This window comes from Pecten maximus, chromosome 11 (assembly GCF_902652985.1).
Source record: "Pecten maximus chromosome 11, xPecMax1.1, whole genome shotgun sequence".
NCBI classification, from domain to species: Eukaryota; Metazoa; Mollusca; class Bivalvia; order Pectinida; family Pectinidae; genus Pecten; species Pecten maximus.
This window is the reverse complement of record NC_047025.1, coordinates 8743255-8761745: the sequence shown is the minus strand read 5'-3', so window position 1 is coordinate 8761745 and position 18491 is coordinate 8743255. Positions and strand designations below refer to the sequence as shown.

The window sequence follows — 18491 nt, the reverse complement described above, 5'->3', positions numbered from 1 at the left end:
GTTGATTTACCTGTACAGGTAGCAGTTAACTTACAATTGTAACTGTTAAAACAACACTCCTCCTGTATTGTTTACATAAGTTTTTGGGATAACCAGGATATATATTTTTCAGTTTTGGGAGAAACAGGATGACACCGATACTATGAAGGCGGACTCAAGATTTGTTTTAACAATTTTAATTGAACCAAATGAAAAGCATGTCCTCTAATTCAAATAACATTAACAATTTATGAAATTGACATGTGCTTATAAAGAGTAATCACTAGGATATAAATGCTGCATTCTTGTTGTCAATTTATTGCAAAAAAGGCAATTGTGAAGCAAAGCTTATTTGGAACTGGTTGAATATTATATACATGAATATAAATTGTCAAGACTGTATTGGATCTTTTGTCTTGATTATCTATATAACTGTCATTAAATTAGAGACGGACTTGATATACATGATGTCTCTGATTAAATATCTAGAGCAGCTAGCGCTATTGCCATTCATTCCTTACAAGTCGGTCATTTCGAATTTGAATTGTGAATTTCTGTTACCATAATTCTGAGTGTTATTCGGAAGTGTTATAGTTATATTAACAGCTGAGTTCCTTTCAGGCCTTTGATTTAAACTATCATTTGGGATAAATTAGCTCATAGGCTAAGTCTATATAGTTTACCGCGTCACTAAACGCAACAGAAGTCATGATCATGTGACTTTTATTTTATCACGTGGTTTGTACAAAATGGCCGCGCCCGTAGTGTAATATGTGTCACAATATAAGGAACTTGACATGTGGTCTACGAGAACATATATGATTTAACAAGGATAAACAATGTCAGATGACAACTGTACAAGACAGGTATTTGATTATAACTGGTCTTTGTTCATGAAATTATTTAACATTTCGTGTCCATGTAGATTATGTCTACTACACACTACACAGTGGCACTGTGCACTACATGTGGTTCACGAGAGATGCTGAACATGCTCTCGATTCGTGTATCAGGAGCAACAAGCCACTGTTTATTGTTCGATGACTAAAAAAATGGTAGTTATCCCGTACTCAGATTGCATTGGTACACATGCATTCGTAGTTTTGAATTCAATGATAAAATTAAGATACCTATTATAAATATAGGCTACGTCCTGATGGTGATTATTATATAGTAATGCTTACGACTTGTTGGCCAGAATGAATAACCATATGAATTGTAGTATTTGTATGTGCATGGGTGTATTTTTGTTTTATTTCATGATTTAAATTGAAAAATTCTATGAGCGTTACTTTCAAATACATTAGAGTTGTTAATTGGCATCATAAATCATTTTATACATATGTATACTGTATTAATAGTATTTGTATGTTCATGTTGGTATTTTTGTTTTATTTCATTTTCTCTTAATCTTGTATGAGATATAATGTACATAAATATGTACATGTTATGATTTACTGTACATCTGCAGTCAGTGACTACCCACTGTTTCCAAAACTAAAAGTTCTGACATACAAGAGTGTATTCAGAATACTAGTATTCTCAAATCAAGACCTACAATTGTAGAAGGATATCAAGTTAGGCTAACATTGTCTGAAATCTGATCGATTTGTTCAAACATCAAGCTGTATACATAATATCACCTATGTCACTTCCGTCGCCCTTCCTGTGTATCTATCTGCTGTTATTGTGTCAAGGGAATTACTATAAGTAATGTTTTTATAGCCATAGGTATATAATGTTTTTAAAACTACAGGTATATAATGTTTTTATAACTAGAGGTATATAATGTTTTTATAACTACAGGAATATAATGTTTTTTATAACTATAGGTATATAATGTGTTTAACTACAAATGTTTTTAAAACTATAGGTATATAATGTTTTTTATAACTATAGGTATATAATGTTTTTATAACTATTTACAGGTATATAATATTTTCATAACTATAGATTTATAATGTTACAGATTTCAGATTTTCAGATTATTTTTTAAAGTTCTAGATGGATTCTTTTCTGATTTCATAACAATGCAGCTTTACCTTGTTTTCAAATGATTAAGAGGAAAGAGTAGAAAAGTAGAGACCATTGGAATCGTGATCATTCAATAATGAATGCCAAGATCCCTCAAGGGATCTCTTGTTCTGAGAAAGAGGATGGTTGCACTTACAATTTAAATACGGAACATGTAAAAATTTAATCAACAGCATTCTTGGCACCATTGATACTTGTAACTTAGATTTTGCTTTATACAAATACATGTGATAGATTATGATAGTGGAATTGTATTTTACAGGAAGAGGAAGTGGAAGCTTTAGCAGCTATTTATGGAGAGGACTGGTGTGTGATCAGTGAGGAAGCTCACATCTACAGCATACAAGTGCGAAATGAAGACCCTAAATCACACAGGAACATTACTGTTGAAGTATGTTGTTGTCTCGTCGAGGCCTAAACCAATTATCAACACACACAAAATACTGCCCTTATTTAGGGAGGAAATGATTCATTGTTTCAAGTCACTATTGATTAATTTTCATTTATGTTAGAATGGTTGGTGTCAATTTATTTCTGATACGTATGTCTTTACTCAACATACAAACATTTTCAAGAGTCAGGCGCAAATGTACATAAGCCCATGTATACGTTCCTGGTAAGCTTACCTAGTTAAGGTGTCCCGACACATTATCACTAGCCTTCCACCTCTGGGTTGCGAGTTCGAAACCTACGTGGGGCAGTTGCCTAGTAATGACCGTAGGACGGTGGTTTTTCTCCGGGTACTCCGGTTTTCCTCCACCTCCAAAACCTGGCATGTCCTTAAATGATCCTGTCTGTTAATAGGACATTATATAATGTTAAACAAAATAATCCATAAACAATCAGAATGTATTATTATATTCCATGAAGTGTACTAACGATTGCCATATAATTGCCCAGCTTTTTAGTAAAAGTTAATAGATTGGCCACTATATTGATACAGAAAGAATAAGAGTTTTGAGTTTTGAAAATTGCATCAGAACGTATTAAAGGGGCCACGGTGGCCGAGTAGTTAAGGTGTCCCGACACATTATCACTAGCCCTCCACCTCTGGGTTGCGAGTTCGAAACCTACGTGGGGCAGTTGCCTGGTAATGACCGTAGGACAGTGGTTTTTCTCCGGGTACTCCGGTTTTCCTCCACCTCCAAAACCTGGCATGTCCTTAAATGATCCTGTCTGTTGATAGGACATTATATAATGTTAAACAAAATAAACCATAAACAATCCGAATGTATTATTATATTCATGTTGTAACAGTAAAATCACAGTAGATAACAATGAAATTATTCCTTAATTTCGTAATTTGGCAATGTTGAAAACATCACAAACAATATTAATGCTGGTGTTTGTATGCTGTATAGGTTTAAAGTGAGGCTAGTTATAAATCATTCATAATGGGTGGGGAGTATATTTGGAACATGAACTAACTTGCATGAAAATAATAAGGGATTTCTTGCTATTACTGTTTTGATCTTTGTTTAAGAAATGATAATAAGGGATGGATATATTTTTTAGCTTTTTCCACATCAGAAGCTCTAAGATTTTCTTTTTTTTTATTTCAAATTAAAAGGAAATTCAAGTAAGATTTTCTTTATATTTTGTCCTTATAGATCACCATGCCTCCTGGATATCCGACAGAGTCACCTCCCCTTTACCAGTTAATGTGAGTAGTTTTCTACAGAAATGTACAACACATGTATTAAATTTAAACATCTGATGTATTTCACAGGACAAATGCTGTTACAAAGTTGGGTATTGGAAAAATATGAAGAGGCGAAAAAAGCACTGCCATATTAAACTAACATAGATATCATGGATCAAAGTTCAAACTTGGAACATTAGTCGAGGGCTCGGTCGGATTAAACTTGGAACATTAGTCGAGGGCTCGGTTGCATCAAACTTGGAACATTAGTCGAGGGCTCGGTCGGATTAAACTTGGAACATTAGTCGAGGGCTCGGTCGGATCAAACTTGGAACATTAGTCGAGGGCTTGGTCGGATCAAACTTGGAACATTAGTCAAGGGCTCAGTCGGATCAAACTTGGAACATTAGTCGAGGGCTTGGTCGGATCAAACTTGGAACATTAGTCGAGGGTTCGGTCGGATCAAACTTGGAACATTAGTCAAGGGCTCGGTTGGATCAAACTTGGAACATTAGTCAATTAGGGCTTGGTCAGATCAAACTTGGAACATTAGTCAATTAGGGCTTGGTCGGATCAAACTTGGAACATTAGTCAAGGGCTCAGTCGGATCAAACTTGGAACATTAGTCAAGGGCTTGGTCGGATCAAACTTGGAACATTAGTCAAGGGCTTGGTCGGATCAAACTTGGAACATTAGTCGAGGGCTCGGTCGGATCAAACTTGGAACATTAGTCAATTAGGGCTTGGTCGGATCAAACTTGGAACATTAGTCAAGGGTTCTGTTGGATCAAACTTGGAACATTAGTCAAGGGCTCAGTCGGATCAAACTTGGAACATTAGTCAAGGGTTCTGTTGGATCAAACTTGGAACATTAGTCAAGGGCTCAGTCGGATCAAACTTGGATCATTAGTTAAGGGCTTGGTCGGATCAAACTTGGAACATTAGTCGAGGGCTCGGTCGGATCAAACTTGGAACATTAGTCAAGGGTTCTGTTGGATCAAACTTGGAACATTAGTCAAGGGTTCGGGCGGTTAGAGCGTCAGCTTCTTAACCTCGGGTAAAGATCCAAGGTGCATGGTTTGACGCTCCTTACCTATGTCAGTTTGTGTTTCTTTGGAAGCTGAGAAATGGGCAAGTTTGTGCCGTTGTCGTTGTGTACTTCGGCAAGACACTTTACCCAGATCTTGATGTTATGTGACAGGCATCCTGTATGTTGTTCAGTAGGTGTAGCCACCAGCTACTACAAGGAGACCCCACCTCAAAATGACCCTGGGTGTTCACAAGACGATTAACCCAAACAACAGTATACTAGGAGTAGTGTGTGAGGCAGAATTGAAATGTTTGCCTTACATGTCGTGTCTGTCATTAGTTGCCCATCTTTACGTTTGCTTTACCAATCACTTTAACTATACTACTACTATTAAGGAATTCTGTCAAAAAGAAAGGTTTTGGAGATGTAACCATTCCTCTTAAAAATGACAATCAAGTGTCATCAAACAAGCTAAACCAAGCTTTCAGTGACACTAATGCTGTGTGTGAATCTGTGATTCCGTGAACAATTTTCCAAGGGGAGTAACTCTTTTAAGTATCTTTTTTTTTTTTTTTTATATATATATTATTGCTTAAGGGGGTATCCCAAAAATGAAATAAACAAAAAAAAAAAAGGAAAAGAATTTTTTTTTCAATTTAATTGAGAGAATTGCTGCAGTTTTTGATATTACATGTTGATGGGCATCTTTTTAATTCTCTCTTGATTACTGTATACAGAATAGTTTTAATGGCATATTTTAGCTATGAATGCAATATAGATATGACTACATGTATGACACTTTCTGGTAAAAAAATCACTAGGTACATTGTGATGTTCTTTAATATTTAATTCAATACTCATTAGTCTTTATAAACTGTAATAATTCATATACAAACAAATAAAGCACCCTTATATCAAAATTTTTATTCCTTTCATTATTGTAGGGATACACGTATATTATACATTGTAATTAAGTGATAACTTTCTGTCACTCACCAGGGCACCTTGGCTGCGGCGAGAGGAAAAACAGACATTAGAAGATTCTTTAGCAGATATCTACTGGTAAGTGACTGAAGACCATTAAAAGGTCTTAATTTATCAATGGTAGTACAGAAAACGATATCAGTTTTTGCCCGATCTCATATGACTTAAAAAATGGGAGAAGTGACATACAGAAATTCAGGTGACTCTATGCAATGCAACAATAAATACACATGCAACTGTTTATTGATTGAAAAATCATTCATCTGATATGAATTTTATCATGCTTTCTGCTTAATGAATTTACCAAGTGCTGACATATTACACTCTCTGATCATTATTGTAAGTTATTCTCTTTGTTACAATACACAGTGAAAACCTTGGAGAAAGCATCATCTATCTGTGGATTGAACGAATCCGGGAAGTAGTGCAGGCACAACTAGACGATAGTCATTCAGGTAGGCTAATATTGATGATAATGCAGGCACAACTAGACGATAGTCATTCAGGTATGCAAGGGCCTGTTTGTTTATGCGAACAAACTGGTTCATCTGTTTTTATATGTAATATTTCGGGCATATATCTTGATGGACCTGCAGATGTTATTGCAGGCCTTGAAAATCTTTGTCAAAGCTCGTCTCACGGTCTGTAAACAACGAAATATCACCAGGTCCACCCTTATTTCATAAACAAACAACTCTGTTCTAGCCCGTCCAAACGTTTGGACTGCAATAAACGAAAATAGCCCTAATGTTGATGATAATGCAGGCACAACTACACGATAGTCATGCAGGTAGGCTAATGTTAATGATACTGCAGGCACAACTACACGATAGTCATGCAGGTGGTAAATGTGAATGATTAAACAGAATTGTCAATTTAGATGGCAAATGCAGGCAAAGCAATATAATTGCCAATGTTGCAGGTTGGTCATTTGTGAGATTTATTCCAGAAGTTTTGTAATTTCAAGCCTAACTAGACCATTATCAATATTGGGTTAGTTATCATGTAATGTTGTGTCAGTACATGTACATTATCAAAGGATAGTCAGTTGGTTAGGTGGCACAGTTCACAGGGTTCGATTCCCCAATCGGACACTAGACAGTAAAGGGGTTGTGGGGTCACCTGCCCCACCACATGGGTTTTGTCCAGGTACTCCCGTTTCCTCCCACACTGAGACCCCTCACAGGCTTCGGTCGGGACCAACAAGAGTGATTAGTATGTGCAATTTCTGTAAAAATAGATAAAGTTTAGCTAGGATAGTCAGTCATGTTGATAAAATGGGACTATATTTTGAGTGAATAATTACAAAATGCATACTACAATAATACCTGATGTCAACAAACTAAAAAACTGCTATTTTATATTTTATTTTTTCATTTATTTTTCATTTTATTTCATTATATTTATAACATGCACAGCATGGATGGAATTCCTTTTTACCTACATGTAGTAGCAAGGGATCTTGTTAGGGAGTGGTTACTAGTTGAATAGGTTCAAAGTATACATAGATACATAATGAAAGAGAGGCAGTACCTCTGTGTAGTTGTTAAGTTTCACGGGGCATTTATTTCGTGGTTGTCCCAGTTGGGACTAGCTTGCTGGTATTTAAGTTTGCACAACCATCTGTTGTAGTGTAAATATTCTAAGATTAACACTTTAATTTGTACATGTCAGTGTATAATATAATTTTCAAAGGTGTTTATTTTTGCGCTATATCTAATGAACGCGACTATAGTGAAATTAAATCCCCCACAAATATTACCAAATATACAGTATACCTCCTGATATGATGCAATGGACCAGATTGACAGGTTTCTTGGAACTAAGATCCTGGGCTCTAGTAGTGACTAATCTTCATTGCTGAAGACTTTGTGTAGGAGGACGTAATGTCAAAGTGGAGAGTATATACAGTAGGTCACCTTAATTATCAAACTTAGGCTTGCTGATGGGAACTTGCCTTAAAGAGAGTGAGAGGTTGTTAGGTTAAGCTGAAGAACAGACAGGACATTTTTAGGTCACCTGAGACAAAGTCTCAAGTGACCTATTCTAATCCCCTTTTGTCCGTCGTCGTCCGTCGTCCGTCGTGCGTCCGTAAACAATTTACATTTTCAACTTCGTCTCTATAACCCGTTAAAACCAAATTCAGTGAAATTTGGCAGGAAGCTTTTATAGCTAAAGGTCAACCAAAATTGTGAATTATATAGTCCCCACCCCCAAGGAGCCTGAGGGGCGGGGCTAAAAAGGGCCAAATTGACTAATTGTGAATTTAATGACCCTGGGGTCTCATGTTTGCCCCTGGGGAGGGGGTAAACTTCACTATAGTTTATATAGGGAAATCACATTTTTGACTATTATTTGTAGGATTTCTATTGGAATTCATTCTGACTTGGTTAACATTATCAGTATCAGATAACAGATTGATGGTATGCACATGTTGGCCCTGACTGACCCCCAGGGGCTAATGGGCAGGGCTAAAACGGGTCAAATTAACTAAAACTTCAAAAATCTTCTTCTCTACTCTCAGATATGGTGGAATCAAACACTCGTCATAGATGGAAGGGTCTTGTGGTGCTTTACCAAAATTGTGAATTTCATGACCCTGGGGTCTCAGGTTTGCCCCTGGGGAAGGGGTAAACTTTACTATAGTTTATATGGGGAAATCACATTTTTGACTATTATTTGTTGGATTTCAATTGGAATTCATTCTAACTTTGTTAACATTATTAGCTTGTGATGGCAGTTTGATGGTATACACATGTTGGCCATGACTGACCCCCAGGGGCTGATGGGCGGGTCTAAAAAAGGTCAAATTGACTGAAATTTCAAAAATCTTCTTCTTTAATCTCAGATATGATGGAATCAAATACTCTTTATAGATTGAAGGGTCTTAAGGTGCTTTACCAAAATTGTGAATTTCCTGACCCTGGGGTCTCACAGTTGCCTCCGGGGAGGGGGTAAACTTTACAATAGTTTATGTATAGGGAAATCATATTTTCGACTATTATTTGTTGGATTTCTATTGGAATTAATTCTAATTTTGTTAACATTATCAGCTTTGGATGGCAATTTGATGGTATGCACATGTTGGCCCTGACTGACCCCCAGGGGCTGATGGGTGGCTCTAAAAAGGGTCAAATTGACTAAAACTTCAAAAATCTTCTTCTTTAATCTCAGATACGATGGAATCAAACACTCTTAATAGATGGAAGGGTCTTAAGGTGCTTTACCAAAATTGTGAATTTCATGACCCTCGGGTCTCAGGTTTGCCCCTGGGGAGGGGGTAAACTTTACTATAGTTTATATAGGGAAAACACATTTTTTACTATTATTTGTTGGATTTCAATTGGAATTCATTCTAACTTTGTTAACATTATTAGCTTGTGATGGCAGTTTGATGGTATACACATGTTGGCCCTGACTGACCCCCAGGGGCTGATGGGCGGGTCTAAAAAAGGTCAAATTGACTGAAATTTCAAAAATCTTCTTCTTTAATCTCAGATATGATAGAATCAAATACTCTTTATAGATTGAAGGGTCTTAAGGTGCTTTACCAAAATTGTGAATTTCCTGACCCTGGGGTCTCACATTTGCCTCCGGGGAGGGGGTAAACTTTACAATAGTTTATATAGGGAAATCATATTTTCGACTATTATTTGTTGGATTTCTATTGGAATTAATTCTAATTTTGTTAACATTATCAGCTTTGGATGGCAATTTGATGGTGGTATACACATGTTGGCCCTGACTGACCCCCAGGGGCTGATGGGTGGCTCTAAAAAGGGTCAAATTGACTGAAACTTCAAAAATCTTCTTCTTTAATCTCAGATATGATGGAATCAAACACTCTTAATAGATGGAGGGTCTTAAGGTGCTTTACCAAAATTGTGAATTTCCTGACCCTCGGGTCTCACATTTGCCCCTGGGGAAGGGGTAAACTTTACTATAGTTTATATACGGAAATCTCATTTTTGACTATTATTTGTTTGATTTCTATTGGAATTCATTCTAATTTTGTTAACATTATCAGCTTTGGATGGCAATTTGATGGTATGCACATGTTGGCCCTGACTGACCCCCAGGGGCTGATGGGTGGCTCTAAAAAGGGTCAAATTGACTAAAACTTCAAAAATCTTCTTCTTTAATCTCAGATACGATGGAATCAAACACTCTTAATAGATGGAAGGGTCTTAAGGTGCTTTACCAAAATTGTGAATTTCATGACCCTCGGGTCTCAGGTTTGCCCCTGGGGAGGGGGTAAACTTTACTATAGTTTATATAGGGAAAACACATTTTTTACTATTATTTGTTGGATTTCAATTGGAATTCATTCTAACTTTGTTAACATTATTAGCTTGTGATGGCAGTTTGATGGTATACACATGTTGGCCCTGACTGACCCCCAGGGGCTGATGGGCGGGTCTAAAAAAGGTCAAATTGACTGAAATTTCAAAAATCTTCTTCTTTAATCTCAGATATGATAGAATCAAATACTCTTTATAGATTGAAGGGTCTTAAGGTGCTTTACCAAAATTGTGAATTTCCTGACCCTGGGGTCTCACATTTGCCTCCGGGGAGGGGGTAAACTTTACAATAGTTTATATAGGGAAATCATATTTTCGACTATTATTTGTTGGATTTCTATTGGAATTAATTCTAATTTTGTTAACATTATCAGCTTTGGATGGCAATTTGATGGTGGTATACACATGTTGGCCCTGACTGACCCCCAGGGGCTGATGGGTGGCTCTAAAAAGGGTCAAATTGACTGAAACTTCAAAAATCTTCTTCTTTAATCTCAGATATGATGGAATCAAACACTCTTAATAGATGGAGGGTCTTAAGGTGCTTTACCAAAATTGTGAATTTCCTGACCCTCGGGTCTCACATTTGCCCCTGGGGAAGGGGTAAACTTTACTATAGTTTATATACGGAAATCTCATTTTTGACTATTATTTGTTTGATTTCTATTGGAATTCATTCTAATTTTGTTAACATTATCAGCTTTGGATGGCAATTTGATGGTATGCACATGTTGGCCCTGACTGACCCCCAGGGGCTGATGGGTGGCTCTAAAAAGGGTCAAATTGACTAAAACTTCAAAAATCTTCTTCTTTAATCTCAGATACGATGGAATCAAACACTCTTAATAGATGGAAGGGTCTTAAGGTGCTTTACCAAAATTGTGAATTTCATGACCCTCGGGTCTCAGGTTTGCCCCTGGGGAGGGGGTAAACTTTACTATAGTTTATATAGGGAAAACACATTTTTTACTATTATTTGTTGGATTTCAATTGGAATTCATTTTTACTTTGTTAACATTATTAGCTTGTGATGGCAGTTTGATGGTATACACATGTTGGCCCTGACTGACCCCCAGGGGCTGATGGGCGGGTCTAAAAAAGGTCAAATTGACTGAAATTTCAAAAATCTTCTTCTTTAATCTCAGATATGATAGAATCAAATACTCTTTATAGATTGAAGGGTCTTAAGGTGCTTTACCAAAATTGTGAATTTCCTGACCCTGGGGTCTCACATTTGCCCCTGGGGAAGGGGTTAACTTTACTATAGTTTATATACGGAAATCTCATTTTTGACTATTATTTGTTTGATTTCTATTGGAATTCATTCTAATTTTGTTAACATTATCAGCTTTGGATGGCAATTTGATGGTATGCACATGTTGGCCCTGACTGACCCCCAGGGGCTGATGGGTGGCTCTAAAAAGGGTCAAATTGACTAAAACTTCAAAAATCTTCTTCTTTAATCTCAGATACGATGGAATCAAACACTCTTAATAGATGGAAGGGTCTTAAGGTGCTTTACCAAAATTGTGAATTTCATGACCCTCGGGTCTCAGGTTTGCCCCTGGGGAGGGGGTAAACTTTACTATAGTTTATATAGGGAAAACACATTTTTTACTATTATTTGTTGGATTTCAATTGGAATTCATTTTTACTTTGTTAACATTATTAGCTTGTGATGGCAGTTTGATGGTATACACATGTTGGCCCTGACTGACCCCCAGGGGCTGATGGGCGGGTCTAAAAAAGGTCAAATTGACTGAAATTTCAAAAATCTTCTTCTTTAATCTCAGATATGATAGAATCAAATACTCTTTATAGATTGAAGGGTCTTAAGGTGCTTTACCAAAATTGTGAATTTCCTGACCCTGGGGTCTCACATTTGCCCCTGGGGAAGGGGTTAACTTTACTATAGTTTATATACGGAAATCTCATTTTTGACTATTATTTGTTTGATTTCTATTGGAATTCATTCTAATTTTGTTAACATTATCAGCTTTGGATGGCAATTTGATGGTATGCACATGTTGGCCCTGACTGACCCCCAGGGGCTGATGGGCGGGGCTAAAAAGGGTCAAATACACTGAAATTTCAAAGATCTTCTTCTCAAGACCCAAATAAGGTAGAATCAAATACTCTTCATAGGTGGAAGGGTCTTATGGTGCTTTACTAATGTAATGAACTTCATGACCCTGGGGTCTCATATTTGCCCCTGGGGAGGGGGTAAACTTTACAATAGTTTATATAGGGAAATCACATTTTTGACTATTATTTGTTTGATTTCTATTGGAATTCATTCTAATTTGGTTAACATTATCAGCATGGGATGACAGTTTGATAGTACACACATTTTGGCCCTGACTGACCCCCAGGGGCTGATGGGTGGGCTCAAAAAGGGTAAATTAAATTAACTGAAATATTTCAAATCTCAGGTGACCGTTAAGGCCCATGGGCCTCTTGTTCATTTTATTCCTGTTTATTACATATTAAATCCTGGTTAAGCTGACATTTGAAGGACGTTGTATACAGCGTAGAAAGTTTATTTTATAACTTCACATGGAAATATAACAGATGCAATAATCGACAATATGAATATCTTTTAACCCAGGTTCCTGATTCTACAAATTATTAAGTGCAACTTTTTTTAAATGTCAGATTCTTCACCTCGTACTTCAAATTCGGCATCAGCTGTCAGTGATGAAGACGAAAACGACTTTGAATTTGATCTGTCTGAATTGGTGATCACAACAGTGGAACAACCAGATGATGGAGAAGGTATACTGTATATCCTAAAACTCCCTGCTGGGACCAAACGTTTCCAGTCCACGGCTTGAATGAGCAATATTTGTAAAATATTGATGATATCATCCCATTAATATTTTATAAACCAGTCATCATCAGATGGTAGGCTATTCAAATCGTGCTTTGTCATCTTTCTTTCAAAGTCCATCCATCCATGAATAATCCTTATTACCCCTATTTCTAAGAAAGTACGAGAATGATCTTTCTTAAATTTCATATGTAGGTTTCATTTGGTCCATAGTTGTGCAAGTTCAATTTGGAGATTGATCAGAAAACAAAATAGCTTTCACCTGCTATTTTCAATTTTGACAGTTATAGATTTTTTCTCGTATTTCTCAGAAAGTGTCAGTGTTTTTTTCTTACATTTTGTATGTACTGGTCGCTATGGTCTATAGCTTTGCATTATCAAATATTAAACTGATCAAATAAAGATGATGGCTGACACGTCGCCCTCTTGAAAATTATTTTGACAATTGAAAGTTGCTATTGTATTCCTGCAAATGTCCTGCATAGAAATTTCTCAAATTACACAGTCATGTAGAAGATTCCCTTGGTCCCTGGTGGTGTATAATCAAATTTAAGATTGATTAATAGAATCTTTCACCACCTTGGGCGCGAGACAGGAGGTTCTCAACCTGAGGGGACAATTCTTTCGTTGCCAATTTCAAGAGGCTTGCTGAGTGCTTATATGGCAGCTTAAGCATCTTACCCTGAGGTTTTAGATCCCCCTGTCTCACTCACAAGGTGTGAATGATTATTTTTCTCTTACCCTGTGTTTTGTGAGATATAGTGGCAGACATTCATTGATGTCAGTGAAACATATTTTTATGCCCAGCCATAAAATCGAGGAGCATATAGTGCTACCCATGTCCGTCCCATCCGGTCCTGTCAAGTCCTGATGCAGTATAACTAGCTCATCTTAAGACTGCTGATGCGATGCTCACCAATGTGGTGTTTTTGGGTGTTAATTGACAGCTGGGGCATTTATGTCTTAGAGACATTTTCTAGTTTTATTTTGGTTCTGTTTTAGTCTTTCATTTGATCTCAGAGTCAAGACACCAAGGAATGAAATGATGTGTTACAATTAAGATTGAACTTTTGCACAATAACTAAAATCCAATATACCCTGTAATTATGTAGGAGAGGCAACAATGTGAGGCTCACAATTTTGAATATTTTCACCTTTATTGTATTTAAGGGGGAATCACTCCTGTTGCTTTGTTTCTTTGCAAACTGCTTCATAATAAACTTAGATTCATCTTCACCTCTGAATTCAGATATGACCACACAAAACTCAATCTAATTAAAATCTAGATGGTCAATTTTACTACATTACATGAACATCTAACAACATCCCATAAGGGGTCATGTTCTGATGACCTTTGAGATGTGTGTATTTCACTTTCAGGGCGAATTGTGAATTTGGTGATGTCTTCGAAGCAAACGATTTCGCCACAGCATGCATCTTAAGCAAACCATTTTGGCACAACATGTATATAGCTATATGCTATGTAGGACTAAATAACTTGAACAAATTGACAGATTATTCATGCTATGCATGCTATGCACTCTAGTCATGCTAATTCGGACATATAAAATTCACTTCCAAGATTGTGGAAGTAGTCATTTGATTGGCTAATCCAAAAGGTCATCCGGACGTGACCCCTTATGGGATGTTGTTAGATGTTCATGTAACTTGGTGAAAATGACCATCTAGATTTTAATTAGATTGCACAAAACTATAAAAAAACAACCTTCAGATTTTGCTCATAATTACCCAGTACATGGTTAAATGCAATTGCTTGAATCGTCTATTTAAATGAGAAGTCCGCAACAAAAGAACTTTTTCCAAGAACATATATGTCTAAAAAAGTCTTGTGATATTAAATCTAACTTATCTTATTGATAAGTCATTGCTAAGTAACAAGGCCTTCCAGTATGTCTATTGCACTTCACTATTATGCTATTAATATACTCGATGTATTTTGTAGTCTTACAATAAGCCCGATCCTACCTTGGGTCATACATAAACCCATACTGTATGTATGTATATATGTTGAATATCATAATTATGTATTTTGATAGCTAACAAGTTCAATCTATGAAGTTTTCATGATAGTGTCTTATTTCTCAGTGATGGAGTGCCCACCCATCACTAGCGGGGAACCCATTATAGATAGGAAGAGTACGTTTCAAGGTCATCTTGCCCCAGTGATTCATAAAAAACAGGTACAGTTATAATTTGTATTTGTGAAGAATATTATATACTCATACATATATAGTTTCATGAATTCAGTATATTTACGTGGTATGTGGTGACTAAATGTTTTATTCTAACAGAATCTGATACAGTTGTCATGTTATTTGGATATATGTAAGGGATAACCATGCTAAAGTTCTTGTGATTATGTAATATGTATGTTTATCTATAGAGGTACCTGTAACTAATTGTCATCGATTTATCCTTTGGCAAAATGCTTTACTTAGTAACAATTGCTATAGGCTTCCCATATTTTAGTTTAAACAATATTTTATTCAAAAACACTAACATCACAATACAATTACATCTATGAGTAGGAATTGAAAACAAACTATAAGCTTATATTTATTCCTCTCCTGTCCCATATTTTGTTCAGTGAGGACTAGCCACCAGCTACGACAATGGGACTCAGCGTCAGATTTCCCCTGCAAACATACAAAAGCCAAAAATATGACAAATTTTAACAATACTATTTACAGGTATATGAATTAATTAAGTCTCAACTTAAATAAATTACTATCTCTAGGTAAAACAGGTGCTGGACACTCTCTATCAAAATAAGAAGATTGCCAATGCTACACACAACATATATGCCTACAGAATCTGCCAGGGCGGTACGGTTTACCAGGGCTGTGAGGACGACGGTGAAACCAATGCTGGCTCACGAATGCTCCACTTGTTACAGGTGCAGTGTTCAAATTATCTCCCCTTACCTGAAAAACAGTTCTAACTCTTCTCTAACATTTGAAGTCCTGTCATGTTGTAATTTTTTTGTTTCTGACTCCAAGACCTCTAATCATGATTTCCAATCTTAAATTTGTCCAGTTTTGAATTAACTCTTCTTATGTTGCCAATTTTATACCCAAAAATATAAAATAAAAATTATACAACAATTATAAACAGTTCTGTTTATTCTTGTTGACAATGTAAAGGGACTGCCATTAGATTTGAAGAAAAATTATTTTTGAGTCACAAGTGTGGGGGAACTAATTCACAGGCACATGATGTGATGTATGGGAGGGTCTTATTGGGTATATATGTTCATGGAGACTATGAATATTATGTACTAAATGATTGCTCCTCTACAATATACCCTATAAGTCTGCCATGTACACTATTCTGTACACTGTGTGCATGTATGTGTGCATTTTCTTGTACATATATTATTATATATTCATTTATGAAATCAGCAATGTTATTCATTTTTTCAAGGTTTTATTCATTGGTGATGTTCATGTGTTTTGAAAGCGGTCGTTTATTCAGCCCAAGTAAATTCTGGTTTTTCTATTATGAAAAGGTGTTTCATGGTCAACTTATAGCTGTTTGTATTTTTTGTGACAGATCTTGGATACTGAGAACGTAATGGTCGTAGTTTCCAGGTGGTACGGAGGCATACTTCTTGGCCCTGATCGCTTCAAACACATCAACAATGCTGCAAGGGTACTGCTAGATGTACAGGGTTACATCAAGTCGAAAGTAAGAACTCGAAAACGTCACTATAGTAAAAATGGGTGACCTAATGACAAATATGTTTATTAAAATCATTTTATGCACCCACCATTACAGATATACTGGTATAGGATTCAAGATGGCCACCAAAGAGAGGCTCAAAATTTATATATTTTCCTAATTTAATAAAACTCGTTACATTTTGATATATGTATATTTTTGTACAATAGATGCAAAGACAACGGCAGTGTTCATGTTTATGCTCCCACCATAAAATGGGGTGGTGGGGGGGCATATAGCATTGCCCAAGTCCGTCCTGTCCCTTCTGCTCACATTGAGTCGAGTTGCGTTCCGATTAATTTTTATTTTTATTTAGGGATAACAAGTAGCAACGAGGGCATTTATGTTTTACAGACTTTTTGTTTAGTTTAAATACAGGATACCTTGAAAATTAAAACAGCTTACTAATGCAGGAGGGTGGGCAGAATTATCTTTACTGAGAAAGACAATAAATTAATATACCCTTAATTCAGGTCAATATTAATTATTTGAATTCTTAGTAATCAATGTGGTTAATATTTTTGAGGTTTTCATAGTTCTAATATTGCATTTACTAGTACTATTAATAACTACAGTAATTAAAAAAGGTTAACAGTGAGGTTTGGTGCTCTTTCTACATTTAGATTTCAAAAACATGATATAGAATGTTCAATCTGATTTGATTTTGTTTTCAGGATTCAAAGAAAGGACCTAAAAGTGGCGGAAAAAAGAAACGATGACGAAGCTTTAATTGTATATTACACTAATAAATTAATATATGAATGTAAGGGAGAGTTTGTGTGGAGACCAAATTGGTCCAGTTATGTTTGGAATTCTGCAGTGCAATAAGAATAGTGATTTGGTCTATAATTAAGATGCTAGGCCAACCTGATATTGGCCATAGTATGACCTGCTTAAATCATACAGAATCAGATATTTCACCAGTATTTTTCTGTATGAAAGATTTCTGACTGTATGAAGGGTATTATACTGTATGAAGGATTTCTGACTGGAGGAAGGGTATTTTTTTCTGACAGCTATTTGACTAAAATTCAGAATTTCTGACTGTATGAATGATATTTTACTCTTACAGATCTAGATATTTGACCTTGTTTATGACTCTGTGGAGGATTTCTGACTGTATCTAGATATTTGACCTTGTTTATGACTCTCTGGAGGATTTTTGACTGTATGAATGATATTCTGACAGATACATGACTGTACACAAAATAAATTAAGCTGTTAGAAGAAAATTCCTCTGTTTGACATGAATGACTTTATGAAAGATATTTGACTTTGGACAGTATTTGATTCATCCTGTTTCAAATCAACCTAGCATTGTTTTATCATTTTGTGAATTACTTTATTTTAGCAAACACTTATTAAATGTGAAAGTATTTTTATTTTTAACATATTTGATGACTGCTATGTATTTCAGTAATGATGTACCGCGGTAAAACAAAAAATATATATATTTCATGCACAGTATTAACTGAGTACATATATGTAGAGAAACACATCATTCCTTAAATACTGTAAACTTTCAATATTTTGAATAATTAATAACAAAATATAGATACATTATCTAAACTTCCTTTACAGTCATGATAGATGTACAGTAATAAATATTTTAACTGAAATACTTTTCAATTCCTTAATAAAATGAACTACAATTTACTTACATCTTTATAAAATATGAAATAATAAGCAATTAACTTTCATAGAAACCTGATTATAGCATAAATTGTATAACTGTCTTTTATGGATATTAATAAATATAAATTTAACATGTAGGCATTATTACCATGTATTAACAATAAAATAAATATTCCTATGAGACTAAACAAATGTTAATAGTAATATTAACAGAACAAAAGTAATTTGTAAAAATCTATTTATCTATATGTAAATTATATTAAAGTATCAAAGTATTAATATACATGTATGTATGATATAGTCTGATTATAGAACT

At 35.6% G+C, this 18491-nt stretch overlaps 1 protein-coding gene across 1 annotated transcript; it reads left to right on the top strand.

The window, feature by feature from the left end:
• Positions 1–709: 709 nt before the first annotated feature.
• Positions 710–17982, top strand: LOC117337992 (protein IMPACT-B-like). The gene is made up of 10 exons (XM_033899153.1): positions 710–845; positions 2276–2404; positions 3624–3676; positions 5684–5746; positions 6038–6123; positions 12625–12744; positions 14906–15000; positions 15558–15716; positions 16373–16507; positions 17215–17982. The coding sequence occupies exons 1-10, from the start codon at positions 819–821 to the stop codon at positions 17257–17259; spliced, it is 912 nt and encodes a 303-aa protein (XP_033755044.1). The 5' UTR covers positions 710–818; the 3' UTR covers positions 17260–17982.
• The last annotated feature ends 509 nt before the right edge of the window (positions 17983–18491 follow it).

What these genes read in the sequence shown, in the direction of transcription:
- LOC117337992 (XM_033899153.1), top strand. Translation starts at nt 819, where the DNA reads ATGTCAGATGACAACTGTACAAGACAG. An exon ending in ACTAGACGATAGTCATTCAG is followed by an intron (nt 6,124 to 12,624) that starts GTAGGCTAATAT and finishes TTTAAATGTCAG; the next exon opens with ATTCTTCACCTCGTACTTCA. An exon ending in CAGTGATTCATAAAAAACAG is followed by an intron (nt 15,001 to 15,557) that starts GTACAGTTATAA and finishes TACTATCTCTAG; the next exon opens with GTAAAACAGGTGCTGGACAC.